We start from the raw sequence: 20827 nt of genomic DNA, 5'->3' as shown, positions 1-20827 counted from the left end.
AAAGATACAGCAAAAGAAAGCTGCATATTAATCTGAGTTGCAAGTTCAGACCCTGTTCTGCTTAGTCAGGTAAACAGTTTTGTGAGCAAGTACACAAGCACATCATATTTACCCACTTGTTATGTTTGTTGTCATCTATAGATTAGTAGAAATGATGGGTGAGCTGAGCTGTAGTTGCCTAAAAGTTACGTTTCCCCTGAAGAGGATAGGCTGTTTTCAGCACATTTTGTTGTTTTTTCTTTGTTTGTTTTAAATCATGATTTAACTTCAGAGAGGACATAAATGTGCCACAGCAGGCAGAAAACTAGCTGATTAGACAGAATGGTGCTTTAATAAAAACCTGTGGGAGAAAAAACAAGAACTGGCAGGAAAACAAACTGATTGTGACCAAATGAAGTTGGGTAAAAAGTCTGAAGAAAACCTGAGCAGAAAATGCACGGGAGGCCTGTTAAAATTCTGCTTAGGTGATCAGTAGTTCATTTAACCATGAGATGAAGTGATGTAGTTGTGGTAGCTTACAGGTTTATTTACATAATAGTAACCTGAGCAGACCTGAAACTCTAAAACTTCATAGACTCATTGATAACACTGATAAAGCATCAGATAAGAAAGAAATGAGAGCATGTCAGAGTTTCACCAGCTGCTGTTTTGTTTAGAATGACGTCTGACTCATCTGAAATGTATTTCTTTGTTTAGTAGCCGGTTTGTTTGGAGGTCCTGTGCTTTGTAGCTTTGTGGCTACCTCTACGTTGCAGGATGTCTTAAGTTCTTTCGATGTTTGAGCAAATCAAGGTTAAACCAGACAGAACTTGAACTGTGATGCTTTGAAAATTGTTACCTCCAAAATAAATCATTCATAAACTTTTGCAGTGGAATGAAACTGGATTAAATTAGGTAATAAATAAAGAAATAATGAAAGATGTGCAGGTTTTAGCAGGATAAGTCGTGTAACTGGTATCTCCTGTGGTGAAAATATTCAACCCCACACAGAGGACAAATTTGAACTCCTAATGAGAGACTAAGCAAAGATTCCCTGAGAAGGCTTTAAAAAATAAACTTCAACAATTTACAGTCTGTTTGGTGACTAACTAGAAAAACACTCGACTTGACCGTCGCCAAGCAGCTCACATCTACTCAAATTGTGATTTCCAGCCTGTTCTAGTCCTACACTCATCTTATATGGTTACACTCGATTCCTAGATAGTTGAATAATGAATCCACTGTGTCTTGGCTGCATCGCGGCGTTTGTTTCATGTTTATATCTTTATTTGTTCTCTTGCAGTGATGAAAATTCCAAAAATCCCGTTTTCCTCTGTTTTTCCGGTATCCAGATCTTTATTTGCAGTCTTGTAAAACTTAATGGGAACTTCTCTTGTGGACCGTTTATTGTGGAGTTAAATGCATATATAATAAAAATGAGCATCACAATAATAAAGTATCCTTTAAATTATATATGGATCTAGATGGTGATCTGGATCACGTCCAAAATTTATTTTAAGTTTGACCAAGACATCTTCTCAGAAAAATTATCATGGAAATCCATCCTGTAGTTTTGCATAAAGCTGCTAATAAACAGACAGAAAAATTGATCAACACTGGCAAAACATAACTGCCACCTCCTCCTTGTTGGAGCTGATAATAAACCCTTGTGTAGATCAAACTCCAAGGGAGCAAATAACCTCAGTTTAGCCTGAGTTTGCGTAACAAAAGCCTGCTCGTCCTCACCCCCTTTTGCATTGGACCCAGTTATGAAACACTGCTAGTAGCTGAAAGATTCCTGCTCAACTTTAAGCAGGGGAACTGGTGTTTGACCTTGTGGGCTGTGTTTGTTGTAGTATGTAACCATATGAGCAGCTGCAGACTTGTTTTATATCTCTATAAAACACTGGAGTGGGATGCCAAGAGGAATGTGTCTGCACAACCCAAATGTCAGCAACAATGTAAACGTGTAAGAGGGATGTATGCAAGGCATGGTAAACAGTGAACAGTACTCTGCTGTAAATCAGCAGGCGAAAGTCAAAACCAGGAATTTACTAAGCAATGACTTTATTTCCAAGTTAAACATAACCATAATCTGCACCTGATGAATTAGTCCTCCCTTCTTCTGTCTGCACATTTGATTAATTTTCTGCAAACACATCAATGAATGCCCATTTAGAGGAATCTGTTAAAACAGCAAACTCAGTTAATCACTTTGAAGAGAAACATGATTCATGGTGGCAACTAAAAACAAACAAAAGCGCCATATTATCCATTCTGCTTTATATTCTGACATTTTATATTCAGAAATTAAGGTAAAAATAAGGATTTGGATTCTGGGCTTGTGCTTTTCTGTTTTCATGCTGAAAATAAGAAGAAGAGGTTGCTGCCAGTTCTAGATTAGTACAGCAATTATGGTGTTAGCAGCAGCTGGCTAGCTTACCTCAGCATCAGGATGTAAATAGGAAAATCAACCTGCCTGTCTCTATTCACTGTCTGCCTGACAAGCTCACAGCTGACAAGAGCTCGAGCCAGCAAATTGTCTACATGCACATCCTCATCTCCCTTTAACCACAACATGTAATTTTAGTTCTGGCAAGCTGCTTCCCGTCGTTTACACATTGACATACTGTAGAATAAGAGATCAAGGTCATCGGTGTAAAGCGGGTACGTCTAATACCAGTCATCAAAAGCCAAAACCCGGCAGGGTTTAGTTTTCTTCCTTTTTCCACCACACTTGATTCAAATAAATTGGTTCTCATCAAATGCTGTCAAGTTCTGCACAAGCCACGAAAGGATCCATTCATTTCAGTAAGGCATGTTGAATCAAAAATCAACTAAAACCTGTAGCACAATGGTACTTGAGAACTAGAATTGGACATCTTTGTTTTCAAGCATTGCACAAGATTGCATTGAGTTGCAGCAGAATCGCTAATAACTAACACTTTTGCTGAAACAAACTTCACTGCTTCTAGGCCCAAGTCCAGCATCGAGCCGAGTACAGAACAATTTAAAGGCACTAAAGCAGATTCTGTGGGAAAGCAGTTTGAACATGTCTCGTGAGGCGATTATGTGGTCCTTAAGAAATGATCCCAGGCCATTTCTGGATGTGTCCTTGTTCTGTCTGACATTACTCAAAAAGACAAAACATTAAACCATTTTCAGCTGTGTAAAATACTTTGATTTAAGGAATAAAGAGTTCCACATAAAAATACAATGGAAATAAATTATCTATTTGCCCATAACCTGTCTAATGTGTGAGTGGAACAATTATAATATATGACTGCTGCTTTGCTGATTGAATCAAATAGTTCCCATGTCTGCTTCTATGGAAAACAAGAAAGAAAAGAACAAATCCAAACAAAAACAAGCCATTCTGTTATTCAGTCAGTGAACAAAAGGAAGTAGTCGGTTATGGTTGATTTTGGTATAAATTGGTACTAATTATTTCCTTACATTGGGCCCACCCACAGTAAAAACACTTTCTCAAGAAGTGCTCAGGGAGCAGCTGCTGTAACCACTTCCAAGACCAGCATACTTCAAAACACACGCTAAAACACACACACACACACACACACACACACACACACACACACACACACACACACTCACATGATTGAATTCTTCTTGACAGAGCAGAACAGCCAGACTTCATTTTATTCACTGCCAAAAATTTGCCTGCCATTTCCTCTAGATGCTGCTTATTAACGAGCGGCCAAACAAGAGCGCATTGAAAAACTGCTCTGCATCGAGACGGCTGGCGGTCCGAACTGAGGCCAATACCAAATGATTGTTACTGCGTGGCTTTATCAGCCATCACAGATTTTTTTTTATTAGTTTCCAGTTTGGTAAAATTTGATTTATTTCTTGTGGTTTTGACCACAGCCTGTGCTAATTCAGGAAACCTTATTCAGGACAGATTAGAGTCATCGCAAAGTTTGTCATCAGCTTTAAGTCAGACATGAAACGTTCCTCTGTAGATGTTATGAAGTAATTATTGAAGATGACATGAACAGTCATTCAGGGATTTTTCCTAGAGATTGTAAACTTGGCAAATAGTTTTTGCTGCTTGCAGTTTTTTTTTTCTTTCAGGGGGAAAAATATGATAAAGTAACAGAAATGATTGCTATTATTCATGTGATTAGTGCCCCCAGTGGCTTTTTAAAGTGGAAATGTTCTGTTATCTATTGCATATCTACTTTTCCTTCAGAAGTAAATTTGCATAAAGGTCCAAGTTTGGATCACAGCGGACAAATTACTTGAGTTCAAATGGATTAGATACTTACAGTTGCTTCATTTTTGTCAAAAGTACCAGTGAAAGCAGCCTTTACGTTGAGCTATATTTCACCATTTTCTCATTTCCCGTTTTTAATAATCTGCTTAAATATTTAATAATAAAATTATGATTTAAAAATTGACAAGTTAGTGTACAAACTCATCTCAGAGAGCACAAGTGATACCAAAGTTGGCTACCATAAGCAGGCTTGGCAATGATGGGGCCATTACCGTTACGTTCCAATGGACTGATAGTTAGCTTTACAACCAAAGGTCTGAAGGTGTAAATACGCACATTTGGTACTATGCAGTACTTAAGTAATACATACAACACATACTTAACAAGTTTAACTAGGCCTGGCCAAGTTTGGTCATAAACGTTTATGCTAATCACTGGAAAAACTGAAAAAAACCCCTAGGAAGTGACAACATAGCTAATAGCAACAATTAGCAAGAAGTCAATGAGCATATGAATCCCCATCAGGCTGCAGCTGTTCCATTCCACATATAGTACCTTTATCTTTACTGGTTTCTCTGATGTAATCTGCAAGCATCTTGTCCTTCTCCTTTAATGCAATGCATGTTTTTACATGTTGCAGCGAGAAAAACCTGAACTGTCCAGTTAGTTTATTTAGTATTGTTGGAAACATTACAGTAGCCTAAGTATAGGTGTAAAAAATTGAATCTTTATAGAAATACTATTGATTAAAGTAGCATCTTGTGTCTAGATTAAGCGGCAACCTCCAGTGGTTAAAAGTGAAGCCTTTTCACCAAAGTGCTTAAAACTGCAGTTCCCCCCTCAATCACTAGGGGTTTCAAAACAGAGCCAAAAAAGGCCAACTTCAAAGCAGAAATAAATATGTTTACAGCCAGGTACAAAAATCCATCTTCGGTTTAGGTCAGGTTTACCTTCATGACAACTGTGGGGGAAGTGAATTTTTTTCTAACGCGCCTGTTTAAAAGTAATTTAATCTCAAAATTCTGCAAATTTAGGGCCGTGTCCTTTTGATTGACATGTACCCAATTTCCCATTTTAAGTAAGAAGAACGCAAAACAAACAGTTTTTAGACGGTTAACTACGTGGCTTAGCTTAAGCCCGCTTACCTCTGTTAGCTGGTTATCTCCTGTTATCTCCGGGTTAGCTCCATTAGCTCTTAGCTACAGGCAGAGTTCGCTCGATGTCGATCCTCCACCATGACACTCATAGCCTCCCTCTCAGCTCCACCTCTTTGCCCATATTTGTATTTCCTGGGCAAGATGGCACACATGCCCCTGCTAAGATGGCGATGGTAGGAACCGCCCATTGAACTTCAATTCAGCTTTTCAGAAACCTATGGTTGACATCACAGAGACTACATTCATCTTTTTATATACAGTCTATGGCAGGGGTAGGCAACTCCGGTCCTCGAGTGCCACAGTCAAATGTTAGGAGTTTCCCTGCTGCAACACACCTGATTCAAATCAATGGCTTATTAGCAGATTTGTGCAGAGTTTGATGTCAAGCTCTGCCCAAGTCCGCTGATTAGGTCTGATGTGTGTCTGGTGTGTTGCAGCAGAGAAACTCCTAACATTTGCAGGACTGTGGCACTCGAGGACCGGAGTTGCCTACCCCTGGTCTATGGTGTAGATATTAATTACCCCACCCCCCTCTCCAGCAGCGCCAAGTGAGAAGTGCCCTACCACAGAAAAGGGGGGACATATCCCCATAATTTGACATGGAAATGGGTGGAAATTAAACATTTTCTTTTCCTCTCTTTGCTTCTGCGCTCTTACTCACACTGTCGCCCTGATTGCCCTGGTCGGCTGCCCATATAGCACAGATTGCTTGTTTGTATTTTTTCCCTCAAACAAAGTGCCTACTTTTCTTCTTTCGATCCATTAACATGATTGTGGCTTTATTTATGATACTTTTATTGATATTAAGTCAAACATTTGGACACACCTTCCCATGAAATCGAATGGGATCAAACATTTGACTGATGTTGTGGAAGGACTCTTCTCTCTGAAACATGTTCCTTCATAGTTATCTACCATGATAGAAATTTCCTGGTTTAAAGGAGCTAGCTGATGCTGACTTTCTAATTAGTGTTTAGAAACTTTGTGTAGAAAATAATAATTGATATAATCTTGCTTATGTCAATTATTGAAATTATTTCTCTTAAATATATGTAATAAAATACTCAGTAAAGGATCATATATATATTTAAACAGTTATCTTTCACTCATTTTAAGTCAAAATCTGCTGAATGACAATGTTTATAACAAACTTTCAGTTAGCTATCATGGCTAAAAACAAAAAAATATAGAAATAATTGTTAATTTATTGTAATCAAGGTTCAATTTATTGTGAAATTGATTCTTGGTCAAAGCACCAAGTTCTAGTTTGCCATCATGTGTGGTTGCTGTGGCAGGGTCATTCTGGGAATACTGCAGAGATCTGGGTGTGGTGTGGGCGTGTGGTTTCTCTATGAGGGTGCACCCGCATTCACACGACCACACACACACACACACACACACACACACACACACACACACACACACACACACACACACACACACACACACACACATATATATGCGTGTTGCCTGAGGGGAATCATTGTAAATACAAAGCATTCCTTAGTCTTTTCACAACCTTTAACCCGACCCTTATTCTAAATTTAAATATGATCAAATTCTCACCTTTAAACTGTCAAACATGTCACTTTGTACATGTTGGGACAAAATGTTGGGACACACTTACATTTTTTTTTGACCACACAACAATATTTCATGTCCATCAAATAGGACCATTATTCTGTTTGTCAGTGAAACTTGTTTCCACCTTGTACTCTTTGTTTTCCAGTGCCTTTTTTCCTAACCTAAGCATGACAATGACAGGTAGGTCCACTCTGTCCTGACTGACTCGTCTGTGTCAAAGCTGATCGTTAACTCACTCAGTGGTTGAATTGGTCGTGCAGTGTCTGAATGAAAAGCCGGTTTTATTTGAAAGAAGAGGCAGGACGAGAGAAGGAGGGCTGTGGGAGGAGCTTCATGCTGCACACACAGTAGGCTTGTCTGTGTGTGCGTGTGAGACAGTAAATGAGTGTATGTGCGTGCACATGGTGTATCACAGGAACCAAAACAGAGGAGACTCCCGGTCAGCAGACCTGCAGTGGAGGGCAGAGCAGGAAAGTGACCAAAGCCAGACAGAAAAGACGCTGCTCTTACTTGAACTTCAGACACAGGAATCTGCTCAGACAAGGCAACACTTCTGTCTTCCTTTGAGGAGAAAAACGCAAGACTTTTGAAACACTCAGAGCACTGATTTTCATTCTTCAAGAAGAGACCAGAAGGCACAAATGGACAACCCCAGGTCCATCCAAAATGAGATCACTTCTCTGAAAGGTATTCCTTTTCTGCTTTTGGTTTAAGGAAAGAATCTATACTTATCTGCCTGCGATGTGGGCCTGGCTTGCTATTAAACAATGAAATGGCAAAAACTGAGGGACACGTTATATTGTCTTATTGTAATTTAGGAAGGGAGGGGTGTCAAACAACTATTGTTTGAAAACCAGCAAAAATTCAAAGCGTGCTGCGGCTCAGACACTTTTAACTCGGCTCTTCTTGCATGAGTATGATCCGTGTTTCTATAGGAAACACTTGACCGCTGAAACTGAGATGTCACTGCATCTCAGGCTGTGTGAACACACAATTACTGGAGAGATGCATGCTGGCATTTTATTGACCTACTCTCAGACATCAGATTTGCCATGCAAAACAACCACACTAAGCTGAAACATCATCTCTCCGGAACTGAAGTTAATGATGAAATTGGGCACAGTGTGAGAAAAAGTTCTCTTATCATGCAAACTAGGAAATGGAATGAATGACTAACAGCAGCAATATACACAATCATGAGAAATCTTTCTAGCATAATTTTTGTCAGTGAGTGTTTATCTTTCTTCCATCACACTGAGTTTCTTGTAAATGTGTCTCTTCAACATGTTACCTTTCAGGTTTTTATCTCAGATGATCCATTGCAGTGTATGCATGTGCTGCTTCTAGTTATGTTGTCATTCTAGTTTTAAAATGTTAAACAGGATAAGAACAGGATTCTGTCCTGTTCTGGAGTGACCCTTAGAGGCAGGATGACTGAAAGGAGTCAGTTATGCTCCTGTAAAAATGTTTAATTGGATGTTGCAATTAGTGTTGTAACAAATGTTGAAAGGAATAATTAATATAAGCAAAGAAAAGAAGAGCTGACAAAGTGCTCTCCAGTGCTTCAAAGTGTTTTTCACACACTAATTACCTATATATATATATATATATATATATATATATATATATATATATATATATATATATATATATATATATTTATATATAAATAATTGGTCTGACAAAGCAAAGCGTTATGAGATTTTAATTTTGTAGCCTCAAGATATTGTGATTTTTCACCATTTTATTACTTAAGATTACTCTGTTATCTTGCTTTCCCTCATTAATCTGGAAAAGGATAAGGGAATATAGAAAAACAAGATATTTGGGTGTGGTGTTCTTCACCCTCAGAGCCACTTTTGGGACTTTCTCTCTGTGCAGTTTGAATGTTCTTCCTGGGTTCTTTCCAGGCGTCTCCTTAGAGTTTAAGAAAGGGCTTGTTAGATTAGCTAGTGTCTCTAAATTCTCACTGGGGGTTATTATGGCTGGTTATTTGTTATCGTGTGTTGGCCCTGTGATGTACTGGTGACCTGTCCATTCCACACCCATGTGTCTTGCCCTTTAATAGTGGGAAAGACTCCAGCCCATTTGTGACCCTGTAATGGAATAAGTAGGTTTGATTCAATTGATCTATGTCAGATTTATATTATTCTGAATTTTTTTCCAAATAAAAGGCCTTGTATGGGTCCAAATCACTCCTTAGCTTTAAGAGAAAAGAAGTTAATGGTGGTAGTTGTCTGGCAGTGGTGCACTGACATGGATTTCATCTACTTAAAACTTAGAAAAAGAAAATAAAAAGACTCCATAAATCACTTGTCCACATGTTTTGTTGTCTTTTGTCTCTGTTAGAAGTGTGTTCATACACGGCTTTACTAAATCACATGCAGTATTTATGATCAAAGCATGAGAGATGATTGGATTAAGCAAATATCTCAGCTTTCCAGAATGTCAGTGTCCCAGAATAAATCTATGTCATTACACCAAAGCATGTGTCTGACACCGTCTTTCTGTAGATCTGGTGTGTGACTTTCACCACAGTCACACTACTGTATTTATTGAATCTCACTAGAGTGCAAAAGTTACACATGGACATGTAGAGTACCAGTGTCTGCATCAGGATCATTCATCAGACTTTTTTCCTCTTCAGCATCCAGTTGCTTGGAACAGTGAGATGTAGCATCTGAGGATATGAGTGTGGGATCTGTCGCATGTGCTGGGTGCATGATCAATGAGATTGATTCAGTAGTCGCTCCTCAGTTTCACCATCTAATCCCTGGATCGATATCCTTCTTCTCATCTCATGTTTTACCTCATGACTGATAATCACAGACTGCTACTGCACACCAGGAGGGGAATTATTCTGTTTTCACTCCTCCCTTTGGGACTGTTTAGAGCACAGGAAAACATTTGAGATTTTCTGCATGCATTTCCATCTTAATGTAAAATTTGTTCCAGAAAAGTTAAAACTTTTTTGATACATTTTATTTTTGTGAGTATTCAGCCTCAAAAGTTAAACTAAACCAAGCTTTAACAGACTTTATTTTATCCTCTTTATCTGAACATTGTTACGTGTAGAGCAAGAGAACTGCTGCTTTTCATGCTTTCTCTTACAAATTAACACTGTCAGAAAGAATTCCTTATTGTGGCAGCGTTTTGTTGCAGAGTAGGTTTAACTACTGTACCTTCACTGATGTAACATGGCCTTCTGTGCTCAAACAATAAACTGTGAATTACAAACTGCATCAGCAGGATATCAGCAAAGTAAGAAACAAAACATATTCTCATGCAATCCCCCTCTTTGTCTGAAGGAAATAGCTTTTATCTTCAGGAAATGTACTTAGTTGCAGACGTATTTGTATTTCTTTCCATCTCGGAAAAAGGAAATTAAGTCTGTTGTCAGATTTATATATAAGCTTTGCTGAAACATTATTAGCCTTTGTTTAGAAATTTACTGATCTGTGATGTGAAGGACGCCCTGCGATGGACTGGCGAGCTGTCCAGGGTGTACCCTGCCTGTCGCCCAAAGCCGGCTGGGATAGGCTCCAGCTTCCCCGCGACCCTGAATTGGAATAAGCGGTTCGGAAAATGAATGAATGAATGATGTGAAGGACTGACTCTAAATAACTGTAAATAGCCTGAAATACTATTTTTGTCATCATGTTTCTTGGAGTTAACAGCCTATGAAAGTTTCCACTCTGGATGTTTTTACACTCAGACATACACACTGTGCAAGCACCACGTCATCCTGCATGCGTCATACTTTACGCAGACAAATCAGAGTTGAAGGGATTTCCCTTCCATGTTATTATGCATTGTGGAAACGACTACTAACAAAGAGTCATCCTTTCATTTGTTGTTCCTGCATCAACCTTTTTGACTTGCAGAGTGCCCTTATACACCATCACCTTCCTTCTGTCTCACCCTGCTGCATCTCTGTTTCCTGGACAAACACGCCAGAGGAAAAGGATGCATTGCACACTCTTTGCTATGTCTAGTATGAATCCAGACAAACGGAGATGCAGTACGTAAATGGCAATCAGAGTTGGAAAACTGGGAAGTTTTCCAGCATTCCCTGAGCTCCAACCTCTGAGACGTCTTTGTTCTTGTGTAATTTTTACACCCACCTGACATTTCTACCAACAACAAACTGTAGTGTTGCTGTACAGTTCTGGGAGTGGGGGGGTTGCTTTGAAATGTTGCCATGCTTAATGTGAACAGCGAAACATGTCAGTGAGAATCAGCCGGTCATGTTATCAGTGGTTTGTTGAAGACAGAAAACAATGTTTGCATTCAGGAAGGTTTCGGGCCTGTTTGCTGCCTGACGTGAGGAGGTGCCGCAGCATGAGATCATGATGAATGACTTCTCATTTTACAGCAGAGTGAGAGGTAGGACAAGGTCTGCCACACAATGCAGCACTTTAGGGTAACATGGAAAGTGTGTGTGAATGTGTGAGGAAAAGAGATGCACTGCAGTGGTGAGTTGTTCTGTTTATACACACCTGTGTGTTTCTAAGTGTGTCAGCATAAATCATCAGTGTTACTTTCCAGCGCTGTGTTCTACTTGTAGCATCATGAGATCCACTGTGACATCTTTAGACCGAGATCTCACTGGTTATAATGAAACCTGAAGGTTTTTATGTTTTCCAGCACAGCTGAAACATAAATGACTCGGTGTCACAAGTCTGATGTCAGATCTGAACTTGAGCACAACTTAGGCTTTCTGTCGACACGACGTGTTTCATGTTAACATTAGTTGCATTAAATTGGGTAAATAATAGGGGTGGGAAAATCGAATCGAAAAATTGAAAATCTGGATTTTTTTGCTTCACAATTTTAAAATTGATTATTTTTGTTTAAAAAAAATTGATTTTTTTTTCAAATAATAAAAAAAACATCTACTATAAAATTCATGTCATTTTATTGTTTTTATTGATCTTTTTATTTGTCTTCTTGAGCTTTATAGCAGCAGAATGATGGTCTGGCTACTGTCTTGTTTTTTCCTAAAAGAAATCAAGAAAAATGACGATCAAAAATAAGTTTTATACATTTTTTTGTTTTTAATCTACAAAATTGAGCAAAAATTGAAGAATTGTGAGAATCGCAATTTAAATTGAATCAGCACCCAAAAAATCGGAATCGAATCGAATCGGGACAAAAGCATATCGTCACAGCCCTAGTAAATAATGTATGCCTGGGATCTCTGAACACATTGTTAGCACACTGCTTAAGCTCTTTTAGAGACACACAGAAGAACATTTGCCATTTTCCCAAATTGCGCCCCCTATTGACGGCTAATTCAGCATCCATCTTGCATCCTACCTGACCTGTTCACTCTCTCCAGCCAGCAAAAGACGATATACGGTGACTCTTGTTTTGTCTCTTACTCCCTTTTATTCTTGCGTTTCTTTGCTGAATCAGTGACGTTGCGTGTTCAAAAGAACCAGTTCCTTATTTTACTGTGAAGCGAAACATCACGTCGCGTCCTGGATGTAAACATTCTATAGTGCAGTTTCTCTAGAAAGCAGCGGCTCTAGAAATGCACATGATAGATGTCACTGTGTCATAGAACAAGTCCGGGACTCAAAGTTTTAAGATAAAAAAGTTATGGAATGCATCTTTGATATCATGATTCTCATGCTATGGGGAACTTGTGTTTCTTTTGTTGCGATTGTTTTGCTTTTGTTTTGGATCCATGGCTCGCATCTTAGACTCCTGCTGACAGAACAGAAAGCACAAAGACAGGAAGGGAAATTTGCAGGAGGTTTTTGAAGTTTCAGGAAGTCGTAGCTCCATGAATAGAAACTGGTGGCTTGATAGAAACCATGATATTATTACTGCATTACTGAGCTGCTGTTCAGCCATTTTCCTCAGCGCTGAAATGGATCTGTTTGCTTGTTCAGTATTACAGAAGCCTGGATAAAATCAATGTAATCTGTCTTGGCTGCAGCTCCAAAGTCAGGCGTGATGCTTCTTTGACCAAAAGCATTTGGGCTTTAGTGTGCTTCACAAAAAAATGCCAAAAAAGGCAGTGCAGTGCAAAACGACGAGTCAGAGGAATGGAATGAGACTTTGCTTAATTAACGCTTTGATAAGAATAAACTAAAAATTTGTTGGAACTGACATCAGTTTGAGCCTTTGGATTTGAGATGACGTTCAGCAGCACAGTCTCTGAACTTTGAAGATACATCAGTAAATCACAGTTTTGATGTGTTCTATCCTCTGTCTGCATTCACACACACGAGGAAAACTAAACCAGTGTTTTTTTATTTTACAGCGACAACTGAACAGCAGATCCTTTAACTAGATCATAAGCACACAGGAAGTGACTCACTCACTTATTTCCCGATACATTTATTTAAGTTTGTTTGCCAGAGGGGTTTGTTTTAAAGTGGCTGAAAGTGTCTTAGGCCTCTTATCTGACAACAAACAAATGACTCATCTGCTGGAACCATCTGCTGGGAACACACTGCAACTGGCTGCTAAGTTAAGCGTCCTTATGAGTCCTTTTCATTTCATACAAACAACCTCTGAGATCATGATCAGCATGAACCGCCTTGTCATGTAAGTTCAGGTATATTTGTTCTAATAATGTGTCAGATTATATGGCATGTATACAAGCTGTGGATGTACACTTTGACCCTTGAAGTTACAATAACCATCAACCAAAATAAAGGAAATACTACGACTTTATAGTGAAGAATAATAAATGAGAAACCACTCTGGTGACAAACTGAAATTAAATTTACAGGAATTTTCTGTTAAAGGCACAACAACCTCTTTGTCACTTTAACAAACTAAAATGAATTATAGTTCCCCATTTTCATATAAATTCCTGTTGTAAATCAAGGAGTGAGACTTGTAGCAGACCCAGGTCCACAGCGAGTGCTGCATTCACACTGGTCAGGAAATGGAATTAATTCCCACTATCAAGCATTTTTCAGCTCTCTCCACATCCACATTTTCATGTCCACCAAGTATGAAGAGCCACCACAGGAATGCAGAAAACAGTGTCACCTCTGTCTTACTGAAACGGGAGGAATCAGAGGGTTGACCTTCAGTGTTTGTAATGTTTCTATCAGCCGCACGTAACTCCGGCTGACATGGGAGGATAGTCTGGTTATAATGGTGGGGCTGTTGGCCTCTGTAATGTGCTTTAGAAGATGGGACAGGACTATGGACCTTGAGATTCTTACTATTGTTTTGGCCTTCCACCCTTTCCTCCCATTCCACCCAGTATTTCACATGGGAATCGTTAAATTCCTCGACTGGTGTTGTTTGGCAGGCCCTTCATAGTGAGCTACAGAGTTTCCAGTCATTCCTTTCAGTCACTTTTTATTCCTGCAGTTTTTTGCAAAACCTCCACATTTTCAGTATCACTTTAGCAATCCTGTCCATCTGCACTTTGTTATTAGAGCTTTATATATATATCTGCTTTCACACCCCTCCCCATTATGCCCTGCGGCAATTTGCAAGTAATTCAGAACATTCATGTCACATAGTTTTCCCCGTATCCCTGCTTGGAAATGCATCATGCACAGTTTCCTCTCTCTGTTGTTGAGTTATTTTGGGAAATGGTGAGACCCTGGGGGAAGACCTCAGGGTATAGTTAGACTAATGCACAGCTGTGATTTGACTTTGTGTCTCCCTCTTCATAAACACGACAAAACAGAAGCTAAAGACAAGCGATGGTATTCCTACATTACTCTGGGTTTGTGTTTCTGTGGGAGTGTGTTGCTTTAAATCCCGTCTGACAAAAGTAAAATGCAGGTTTTGGATTGTTTTCATGTATGTTGGATTCAGACACGGAGTCAGTGAGCCAAGTGTTAGTTACAGAAAGTAAGGACAGTTCTGAATGTTACAAATAATTGGTTTGTCTCAGCACAAAAAGTTGCAAACACAAAAATAATATCATTTATCAAGTTTGTAGCCAATATAAACACACACACACACACATAGACATTTATGACAACAACTAGCAGAAAAGAGCATCTGTCATTGTGTTGCTGTTTCTGGTCGCCTCCATACTTACCTTGATAACCCAGAACTTTCCACATAATGTCTTGCGCCTGGTGACAATAATGAAATATTATAGTGAAAATGGACCAATGTGACTGAAATAACCTGAAATTCAAGGCTATGTGAAGTCCTGGAACTTTTTTTTGACTAAATCTTTTGCATCCATTTATTTTCAGATGATAATCCCATTCATTGTAAATGAAAGAGGATCATCAGTGAGTGTCTCTTGAAGACGGTTTTATGCAGATACAAGTATTTATAATGGCTGGAAAACAAAATCACTCCACAAGCCGATATAAGTTTGATAACAGTACCTGAAATATTTTCCACAGGCTTTTTGTTGGGTGCACAATGTCTTTTCCAGTTTGGAGTTTCCAAATGGATATTTAGTATCACAGTTTAAATGTCTTTGAAAAAAAAAGTTTATTATCCAAGAATATTTTCAAGCCACTGAATCTCAACAATTCTCAATAAGTCCTGAAATGTATTAATCACTCGTGTATACAAACATCTGTCAGCAGAGGCTTTGCTTTACGCATCCTCACCCTCCAACAGAGGATAACATTAAAAACAACCAAAATATCATGCCAAATGTTTTATGATTGTAATTTTATACACCATTCATCAATAGGATCATTTACTGATGGCTCTGTCTATGTAGAGGAGGCTCAAGCACTTCTCTTAAATAAGAACATTAATGTTCCTTGTGGCTTCAGTCATGTATCAACCAGAAGGTGGTGATGTGCACTCCATTTTTATTATTGTGCCAACAGAGCACTTCGTTCAAACAAGAGCTATCAGAGCATACACATTTCTCTGTGTCCACGTCTTCCTGAGTCCATCCCATATCTGGGCCCGGGTTAATGTGTGTCAGGCTGTGCAGCAATTTATGAATAGGCGCTAATCATTAACCTGAGGTAACACCTGCCTTACACTACAGTGCACTACAACAGCTACAGCTAGTATTTACTCTGCTTACAGGATATAACTCATGCTACATGTGGGACTTTCAATGGGTTTAAAACATTTACATTCACTGGCTTAATCCTGGAATTTTACCTAACAAATTCCCTCCACTGTATTATATCCCATATATACCTGACAGCCTTTCACCTTCATAATACTTAAATACTCATACCTCCTCAACTTCAAAGGCTGCTGCCTCGGGGACCACAGGAGTTGGCACTGGTCCAGTGTATTTTGATCGCCACAAAGTTCCCTGCCTTTGTGTATTTTCTTTCTTCAGAAGAAAGTTATGCCAGAGATTTTTGTCCATGTTACCACAGCAAGCACTCCTATCCTGATTAAAAGCAACTGCACAGTAGCTGCATAAATATATATATATAACATTTAGCTCTAACTAATAATTCAACCTAACAGTAATTATTATCGGACGCTTATTTAAGTCTGCTAATCCAGCAGGGACATTTAGGCCAGATTTAACTTTATACTCTCACTCGTTTTTTGTTTTTTATCTTGACAACTTTGTTGGCCTTTGTGGCTGCTCTGAAATTTTAGCTCTCTCAAAGAATTCAGCCCTATACACAATCACACATTCACACAAGCAGAGGTATTATTATGGAGGGTGGCTCTGACCTGTGAAGGAGGAGGGAGACTTCTCTGTTGATCTACACAGTGTGACGTGTTTGACAGAGAGCGAAGAAAGAACATACATCGCGAGAGAAAATCAAAGATCCAACGTGACACGCTGAGATAAAAAGAAGTTAAAGCTGTTAAAGAAAGCTGTCAGGGAACGTTGCTGTGAATGTTGAGGTTCCAAAGGTCTCTGGACTGTAAATTCCCAACATGGAGTCCTTTTATTCAAGCAAAGGTAAGCATGGAATAAAGAGGAATGCAGCTGAAACAAGAGAAAGGAAGGAAGTAACAAAGGCAGGAGGTAAACTGATCCAGGTGGACAGCAGCTGTAGAGAGAATCTCGGCATGCCTTAACCTGGTGTCTCTGCATCTGCTGCAACAATGCAGGTGTTCAGTGAATCAGCTAATATTTGACATAATTTCATATTCATTTCATGGTCTTTCAATTAAAATGAATATGAAACTGCTGGAGGTTCACTAAATTCAGTTAAGTGAGTTTGTAAAGTACATCCTGAGCTTATTAAGAAGCTTCTTTCCCACAATGCATTTAGAAACTGAAGAGATCCTACTTCTCTGTAATTTGAGTAAAAAAAGAATTAATATTTGGAATATAATTCACCCCTTCAATCTAGTGTTGTTGTAAGACTTGTTGATTGATCTGTCATATTTAAAACATCATGATTATGGTGGAATAATCAGTGAACTTTACGTTTTATCCTACATTGCATGCAGAGGTTGTGCAACAGGATAATATGCCGTTTAAGTAAAATAATACAACTGATAACTGTATTGCTTACTAACTGTATTCAATGAAAATCTTATGACACCACCCATGGTGTTGAATCAGTCACTCGTATTATGGAGCCTAGTAGATGTTTTTGTATCCGCGATTGATGGAAACATAGAAGAAGATGGTTTAAACTTGTTATTATTGTGTACTGTGGCAGTATGCAGTCTGTTTTTATATCTATAGTTCCAGAGCATCAGAGAAGTATCGTCCAGTCTGACTTCATAATACTGCATGGACCGCACCTAATAAGCGTTGACTGTTGCCCTGCTCAGATTTACTGCTGCCTCGTCTTCACTAGCAGCTACTTAATTTTCCAGTTTATATCCCTGTTTTAGCAGTGTGAGCTGTATATTACCCTCTGTGCGCTCTGCTGAGTGCTGCTGACTCTGAATCCAAAATCCACAAGGACAGGTTTTTCTCTCACTCAAAGGCCTTTTTACAGTCAGACTCTCTGGGATCACCATGGAAAAACCTTCCCACTGAGCTTCCATCAGGCTGCTGCACAATTCAAAGACCTCCCACAGTGTGGGGAGAAGTGCTGCACTGTCACTGTTACTGGCTGGGGGAGGCTGTGTGTCTGATAGCAGCCAGTGTTCACTACACTGCCAAGAAGAGTAAAAGCACAGTGCTGTGTCAGCTCGGCAGCTTTGTGAGGCTGTTTTTGAGTAAAGTTGTAGGACAGCGATGTTGCAGTTGTTGAAACGTAAATAATTAGTTCATTCTGCTGAACTCAGCTGTTTCTTTGTTTGATGGGTGAGTTTCCAGCTTCTTAATAGAAGGAATGTTGAACAGATCTGACCCCAACTGTGTTTGATGTTTTTCTGTGCACCTCATACAATGACTTTTTTCAGACTATTTATCCCCCCACCACGCCCGCGTGGGGCCCATAAGGGGTGCATTTTGACTGCAGATAAAGGTCCCATGTGGGTTTGTCTGCAGTTTTTACGGTTGCTTCACCTGTGTTTGCTCGTATGACAAGGGTGTCCATAGTCGGTCCTTGAAGGCCATGTCCTGCACACCTGGCTCACATTAAATGCATCCAACAGCCAATGAAGTTCTGCACAATTTGATTCATGTGTGTACAAACAGGGATGCATGGAAAACCTGCAGGACTGTGGCCCCTTGAGGACCAGAGTTGGACACCTCTGCTGTATGGGTTTCAAGTGGTTCTGACTGGGTTTCAGCTTGGCCACAACTTGGGATCCATTTAGTCAGCCCACGTTGGCTTCAAATTTGCCCTGTTTATACCCAAGCCCACCTAGCCCACCTACCTACCTCATGAGGCTCATACAGCCCATGTGGGCTTCACTTATGAGTTCTACATAATTGAAACCACATGGGACCTGCAAAGTTTGCCCACCTTAAGCCCATACCTGTTCAGTACCCACATAGTCCAAATTTCACCCTGATGAGCCCCACATGGACATGCTGGATGGGATATGGAGCCTACAGGGGTCCTGTACAACTCACCAAGTTGGACCTTGCTGAAACCCATACCGATGTAGGAAAACACAGAAAACAAAGGAAAAACCATGGGGCATCCTTATCTGTAGCCCAAATTTAACCCTTACGGGTCCCACAACATGCTGGCCGGGATGTCTTCTGCAGTAAGACATGTTGAACTTTCTCTGTATTCTTTTTCACTCACACACAAAAAAAACAAAACAGGTTGATCATTTTGAATATCTTCTCTAATGTTTTAATTACTCATTTCTCTCTATCAATGGTATGATACCAGTACAATACTGTCACACTTCAGCAGCTAATAACTATGAGTGCTATGTTACTGAAGTTTACAAGAGTTTGTCTGGAGAAAGTGACATTACAAGAAAAACAAAAGTTTATTATACTGAAAAACTTTGAAATTGAAACATTGACTTGAGGAATAGCAAAGAACACAAAAGATGGGGAAAATATTTTTTGTAAAGAAGTGTCTCCTTGGCCTGCAATGTTAGTCTGGCATTATTATTTTTAATATGTTTGGCTGCAGAGCATCCATACAGGAAATATCAGCATGAGATGCCCCGGAGGAAAGTCTGAGTATCTTCCTGACATCCTGTTGTTCTGTATTTGAATTCTTTGGCCTTTTTTTCTCTTTGGTTTGTTACATCTCCAGCATTCCCTTCTCTAGTATGAACACTTGCTATCTGAGTGTCCATGTTTGGAGGGAAAAATGGCTTTAAAATTTAACCAGTTGCTGCAAATTTGCATCAAACCATTTTAGGGACTTTACCTGAACTTTCTGTACTAAAACATGTCTAACTTTGTTTTGCTTTGCTTTAAATGAGTTGGGGTTTTTTTTCTTTCAGAAATAATCTTCACATATTGTACAGTGGGTACAATATGGGGTACAGCAGCATCATTCGTATTCATCCTGAAATCTTTTCATTTCTGATATGTGCCATCTCCTTTTACCCTTCACCACTAACATATGTACAGTGATCTTTACATGTCTTGTTAAGTGGTAAATTGACTTGCACTTACATCAGCGGTGGAGAACCCTGGTTCTCGAGGGGCAGAATCCTGAAAGTTTTCCATGTATCCCAAGTTGAGCACACCTGATTCAATGAAACGGATCAAACAGCTTATCAAGAGCTTCACAGGGATTCTTTCATTTGAATGTGGTGTGTTGAAACAGGGAGACATCAAAAACTGTCAGGACGAGGACCAAGGTTCCCCACCCCGACTTATAAAGGGCTTTTCGAGTCATGCTGACCAGTCAAAGTGCTTCATACCACATGTCACCCATTCACACACACAGGCACACACACACACACACCCCGATAGGAACATTGGGAGGCAAATCAGGGTTCAGTGTCTTGCCCAAGGACATTTAGGCATGTAGTCCAGCAATACCACAAAATGTTTTATGAATAACAGGATAATAATGATGATGTTGATAATGATGGTGATGAGATTCAGTGGGAAATGTGGTGGACTTTCAAAAGCTTACAGATATTACCTTGTTTCACAGGTAACATGTCTGAAAAGTAGTAAACTTGTTTGATTATTGATCCTTATGATGTAACTCCCTTAAAAGAAGATATCAATGTTAAAAAGCCCAGCGGAAGTATATATATATTTTTAAAATATATATATGTGTACAGTAAATCCTTGTAATCTTTAAATACACACACATAAGTGTGACTATCTTAACCATAACATTATAATTAATCCACATTATGTGAAGTTTTGCATTACTATATATATATATGTATATATATATATATATGTGTATATATATATATATATATATATATATATATATATATATATATATATATATATATATATATATATATATATATATATATTCACCATAAACACTTCCTGTAGACAGTCAGCTGTTGAACAGCATTTTAAACTGGTCCTATTTTCGAGTGAGATGTTTCCCAGATCGCCGGTGTCATTAGGTGATGATTTAATACAGTGTTGGCTTGTCATGAGAAACACTAGAGGGGTTGGTGGTTG

General features: G+C 39.1%; 1 protein-coding gene across 6 annotated transcripts in view; it reads left to right on the top strand.

Annotated features, from left to right (window-relative positions):
* Positions 1 to 20827, top strand: part of plecb (plectin b) — a 115013-nt gene that overhangs the window by 14676 nt on the left and 79510 nt on the right. For 3 of the 6 annotated variants that reach the window (XM_079240591.1, XM_079240590.1, XM_079240589.1), the window contains exon 1: positions 7559 to 7641. The exons of the other annotated variants lie outside the window; for them this stretch is intronic. In XM_079240591.1, coding sequence (XP_079096717.1) covers positions 7596 to 7641 — 46 coding nt within the window. In that variant the 5' untranslated portion in view covers positions 7559 to 7595. Of the gene's footprint in view, positions 1 to 7558; positions 7642 to 20827 lie in introns of those variants that run through there. 6 annotated transcript variants of the gene reach the window in all.

The sequence above is a fragment of the Telmatherina bonti genome, assembly GCF_933228915.1.
Source record: "Telmatherina bonti genome assembly, chromosome: 5".
NCBI lineage: Eukaryota > Metazoa > Chordata > Actinopteri > Atheriniformes > Telmatherinidae > Telmatherina > Telmatherina bonti.
Note: the sequence above shows the minus strand (reverse complement) of the source record. Positions and strands in the feature narration are given on the sequence as shown.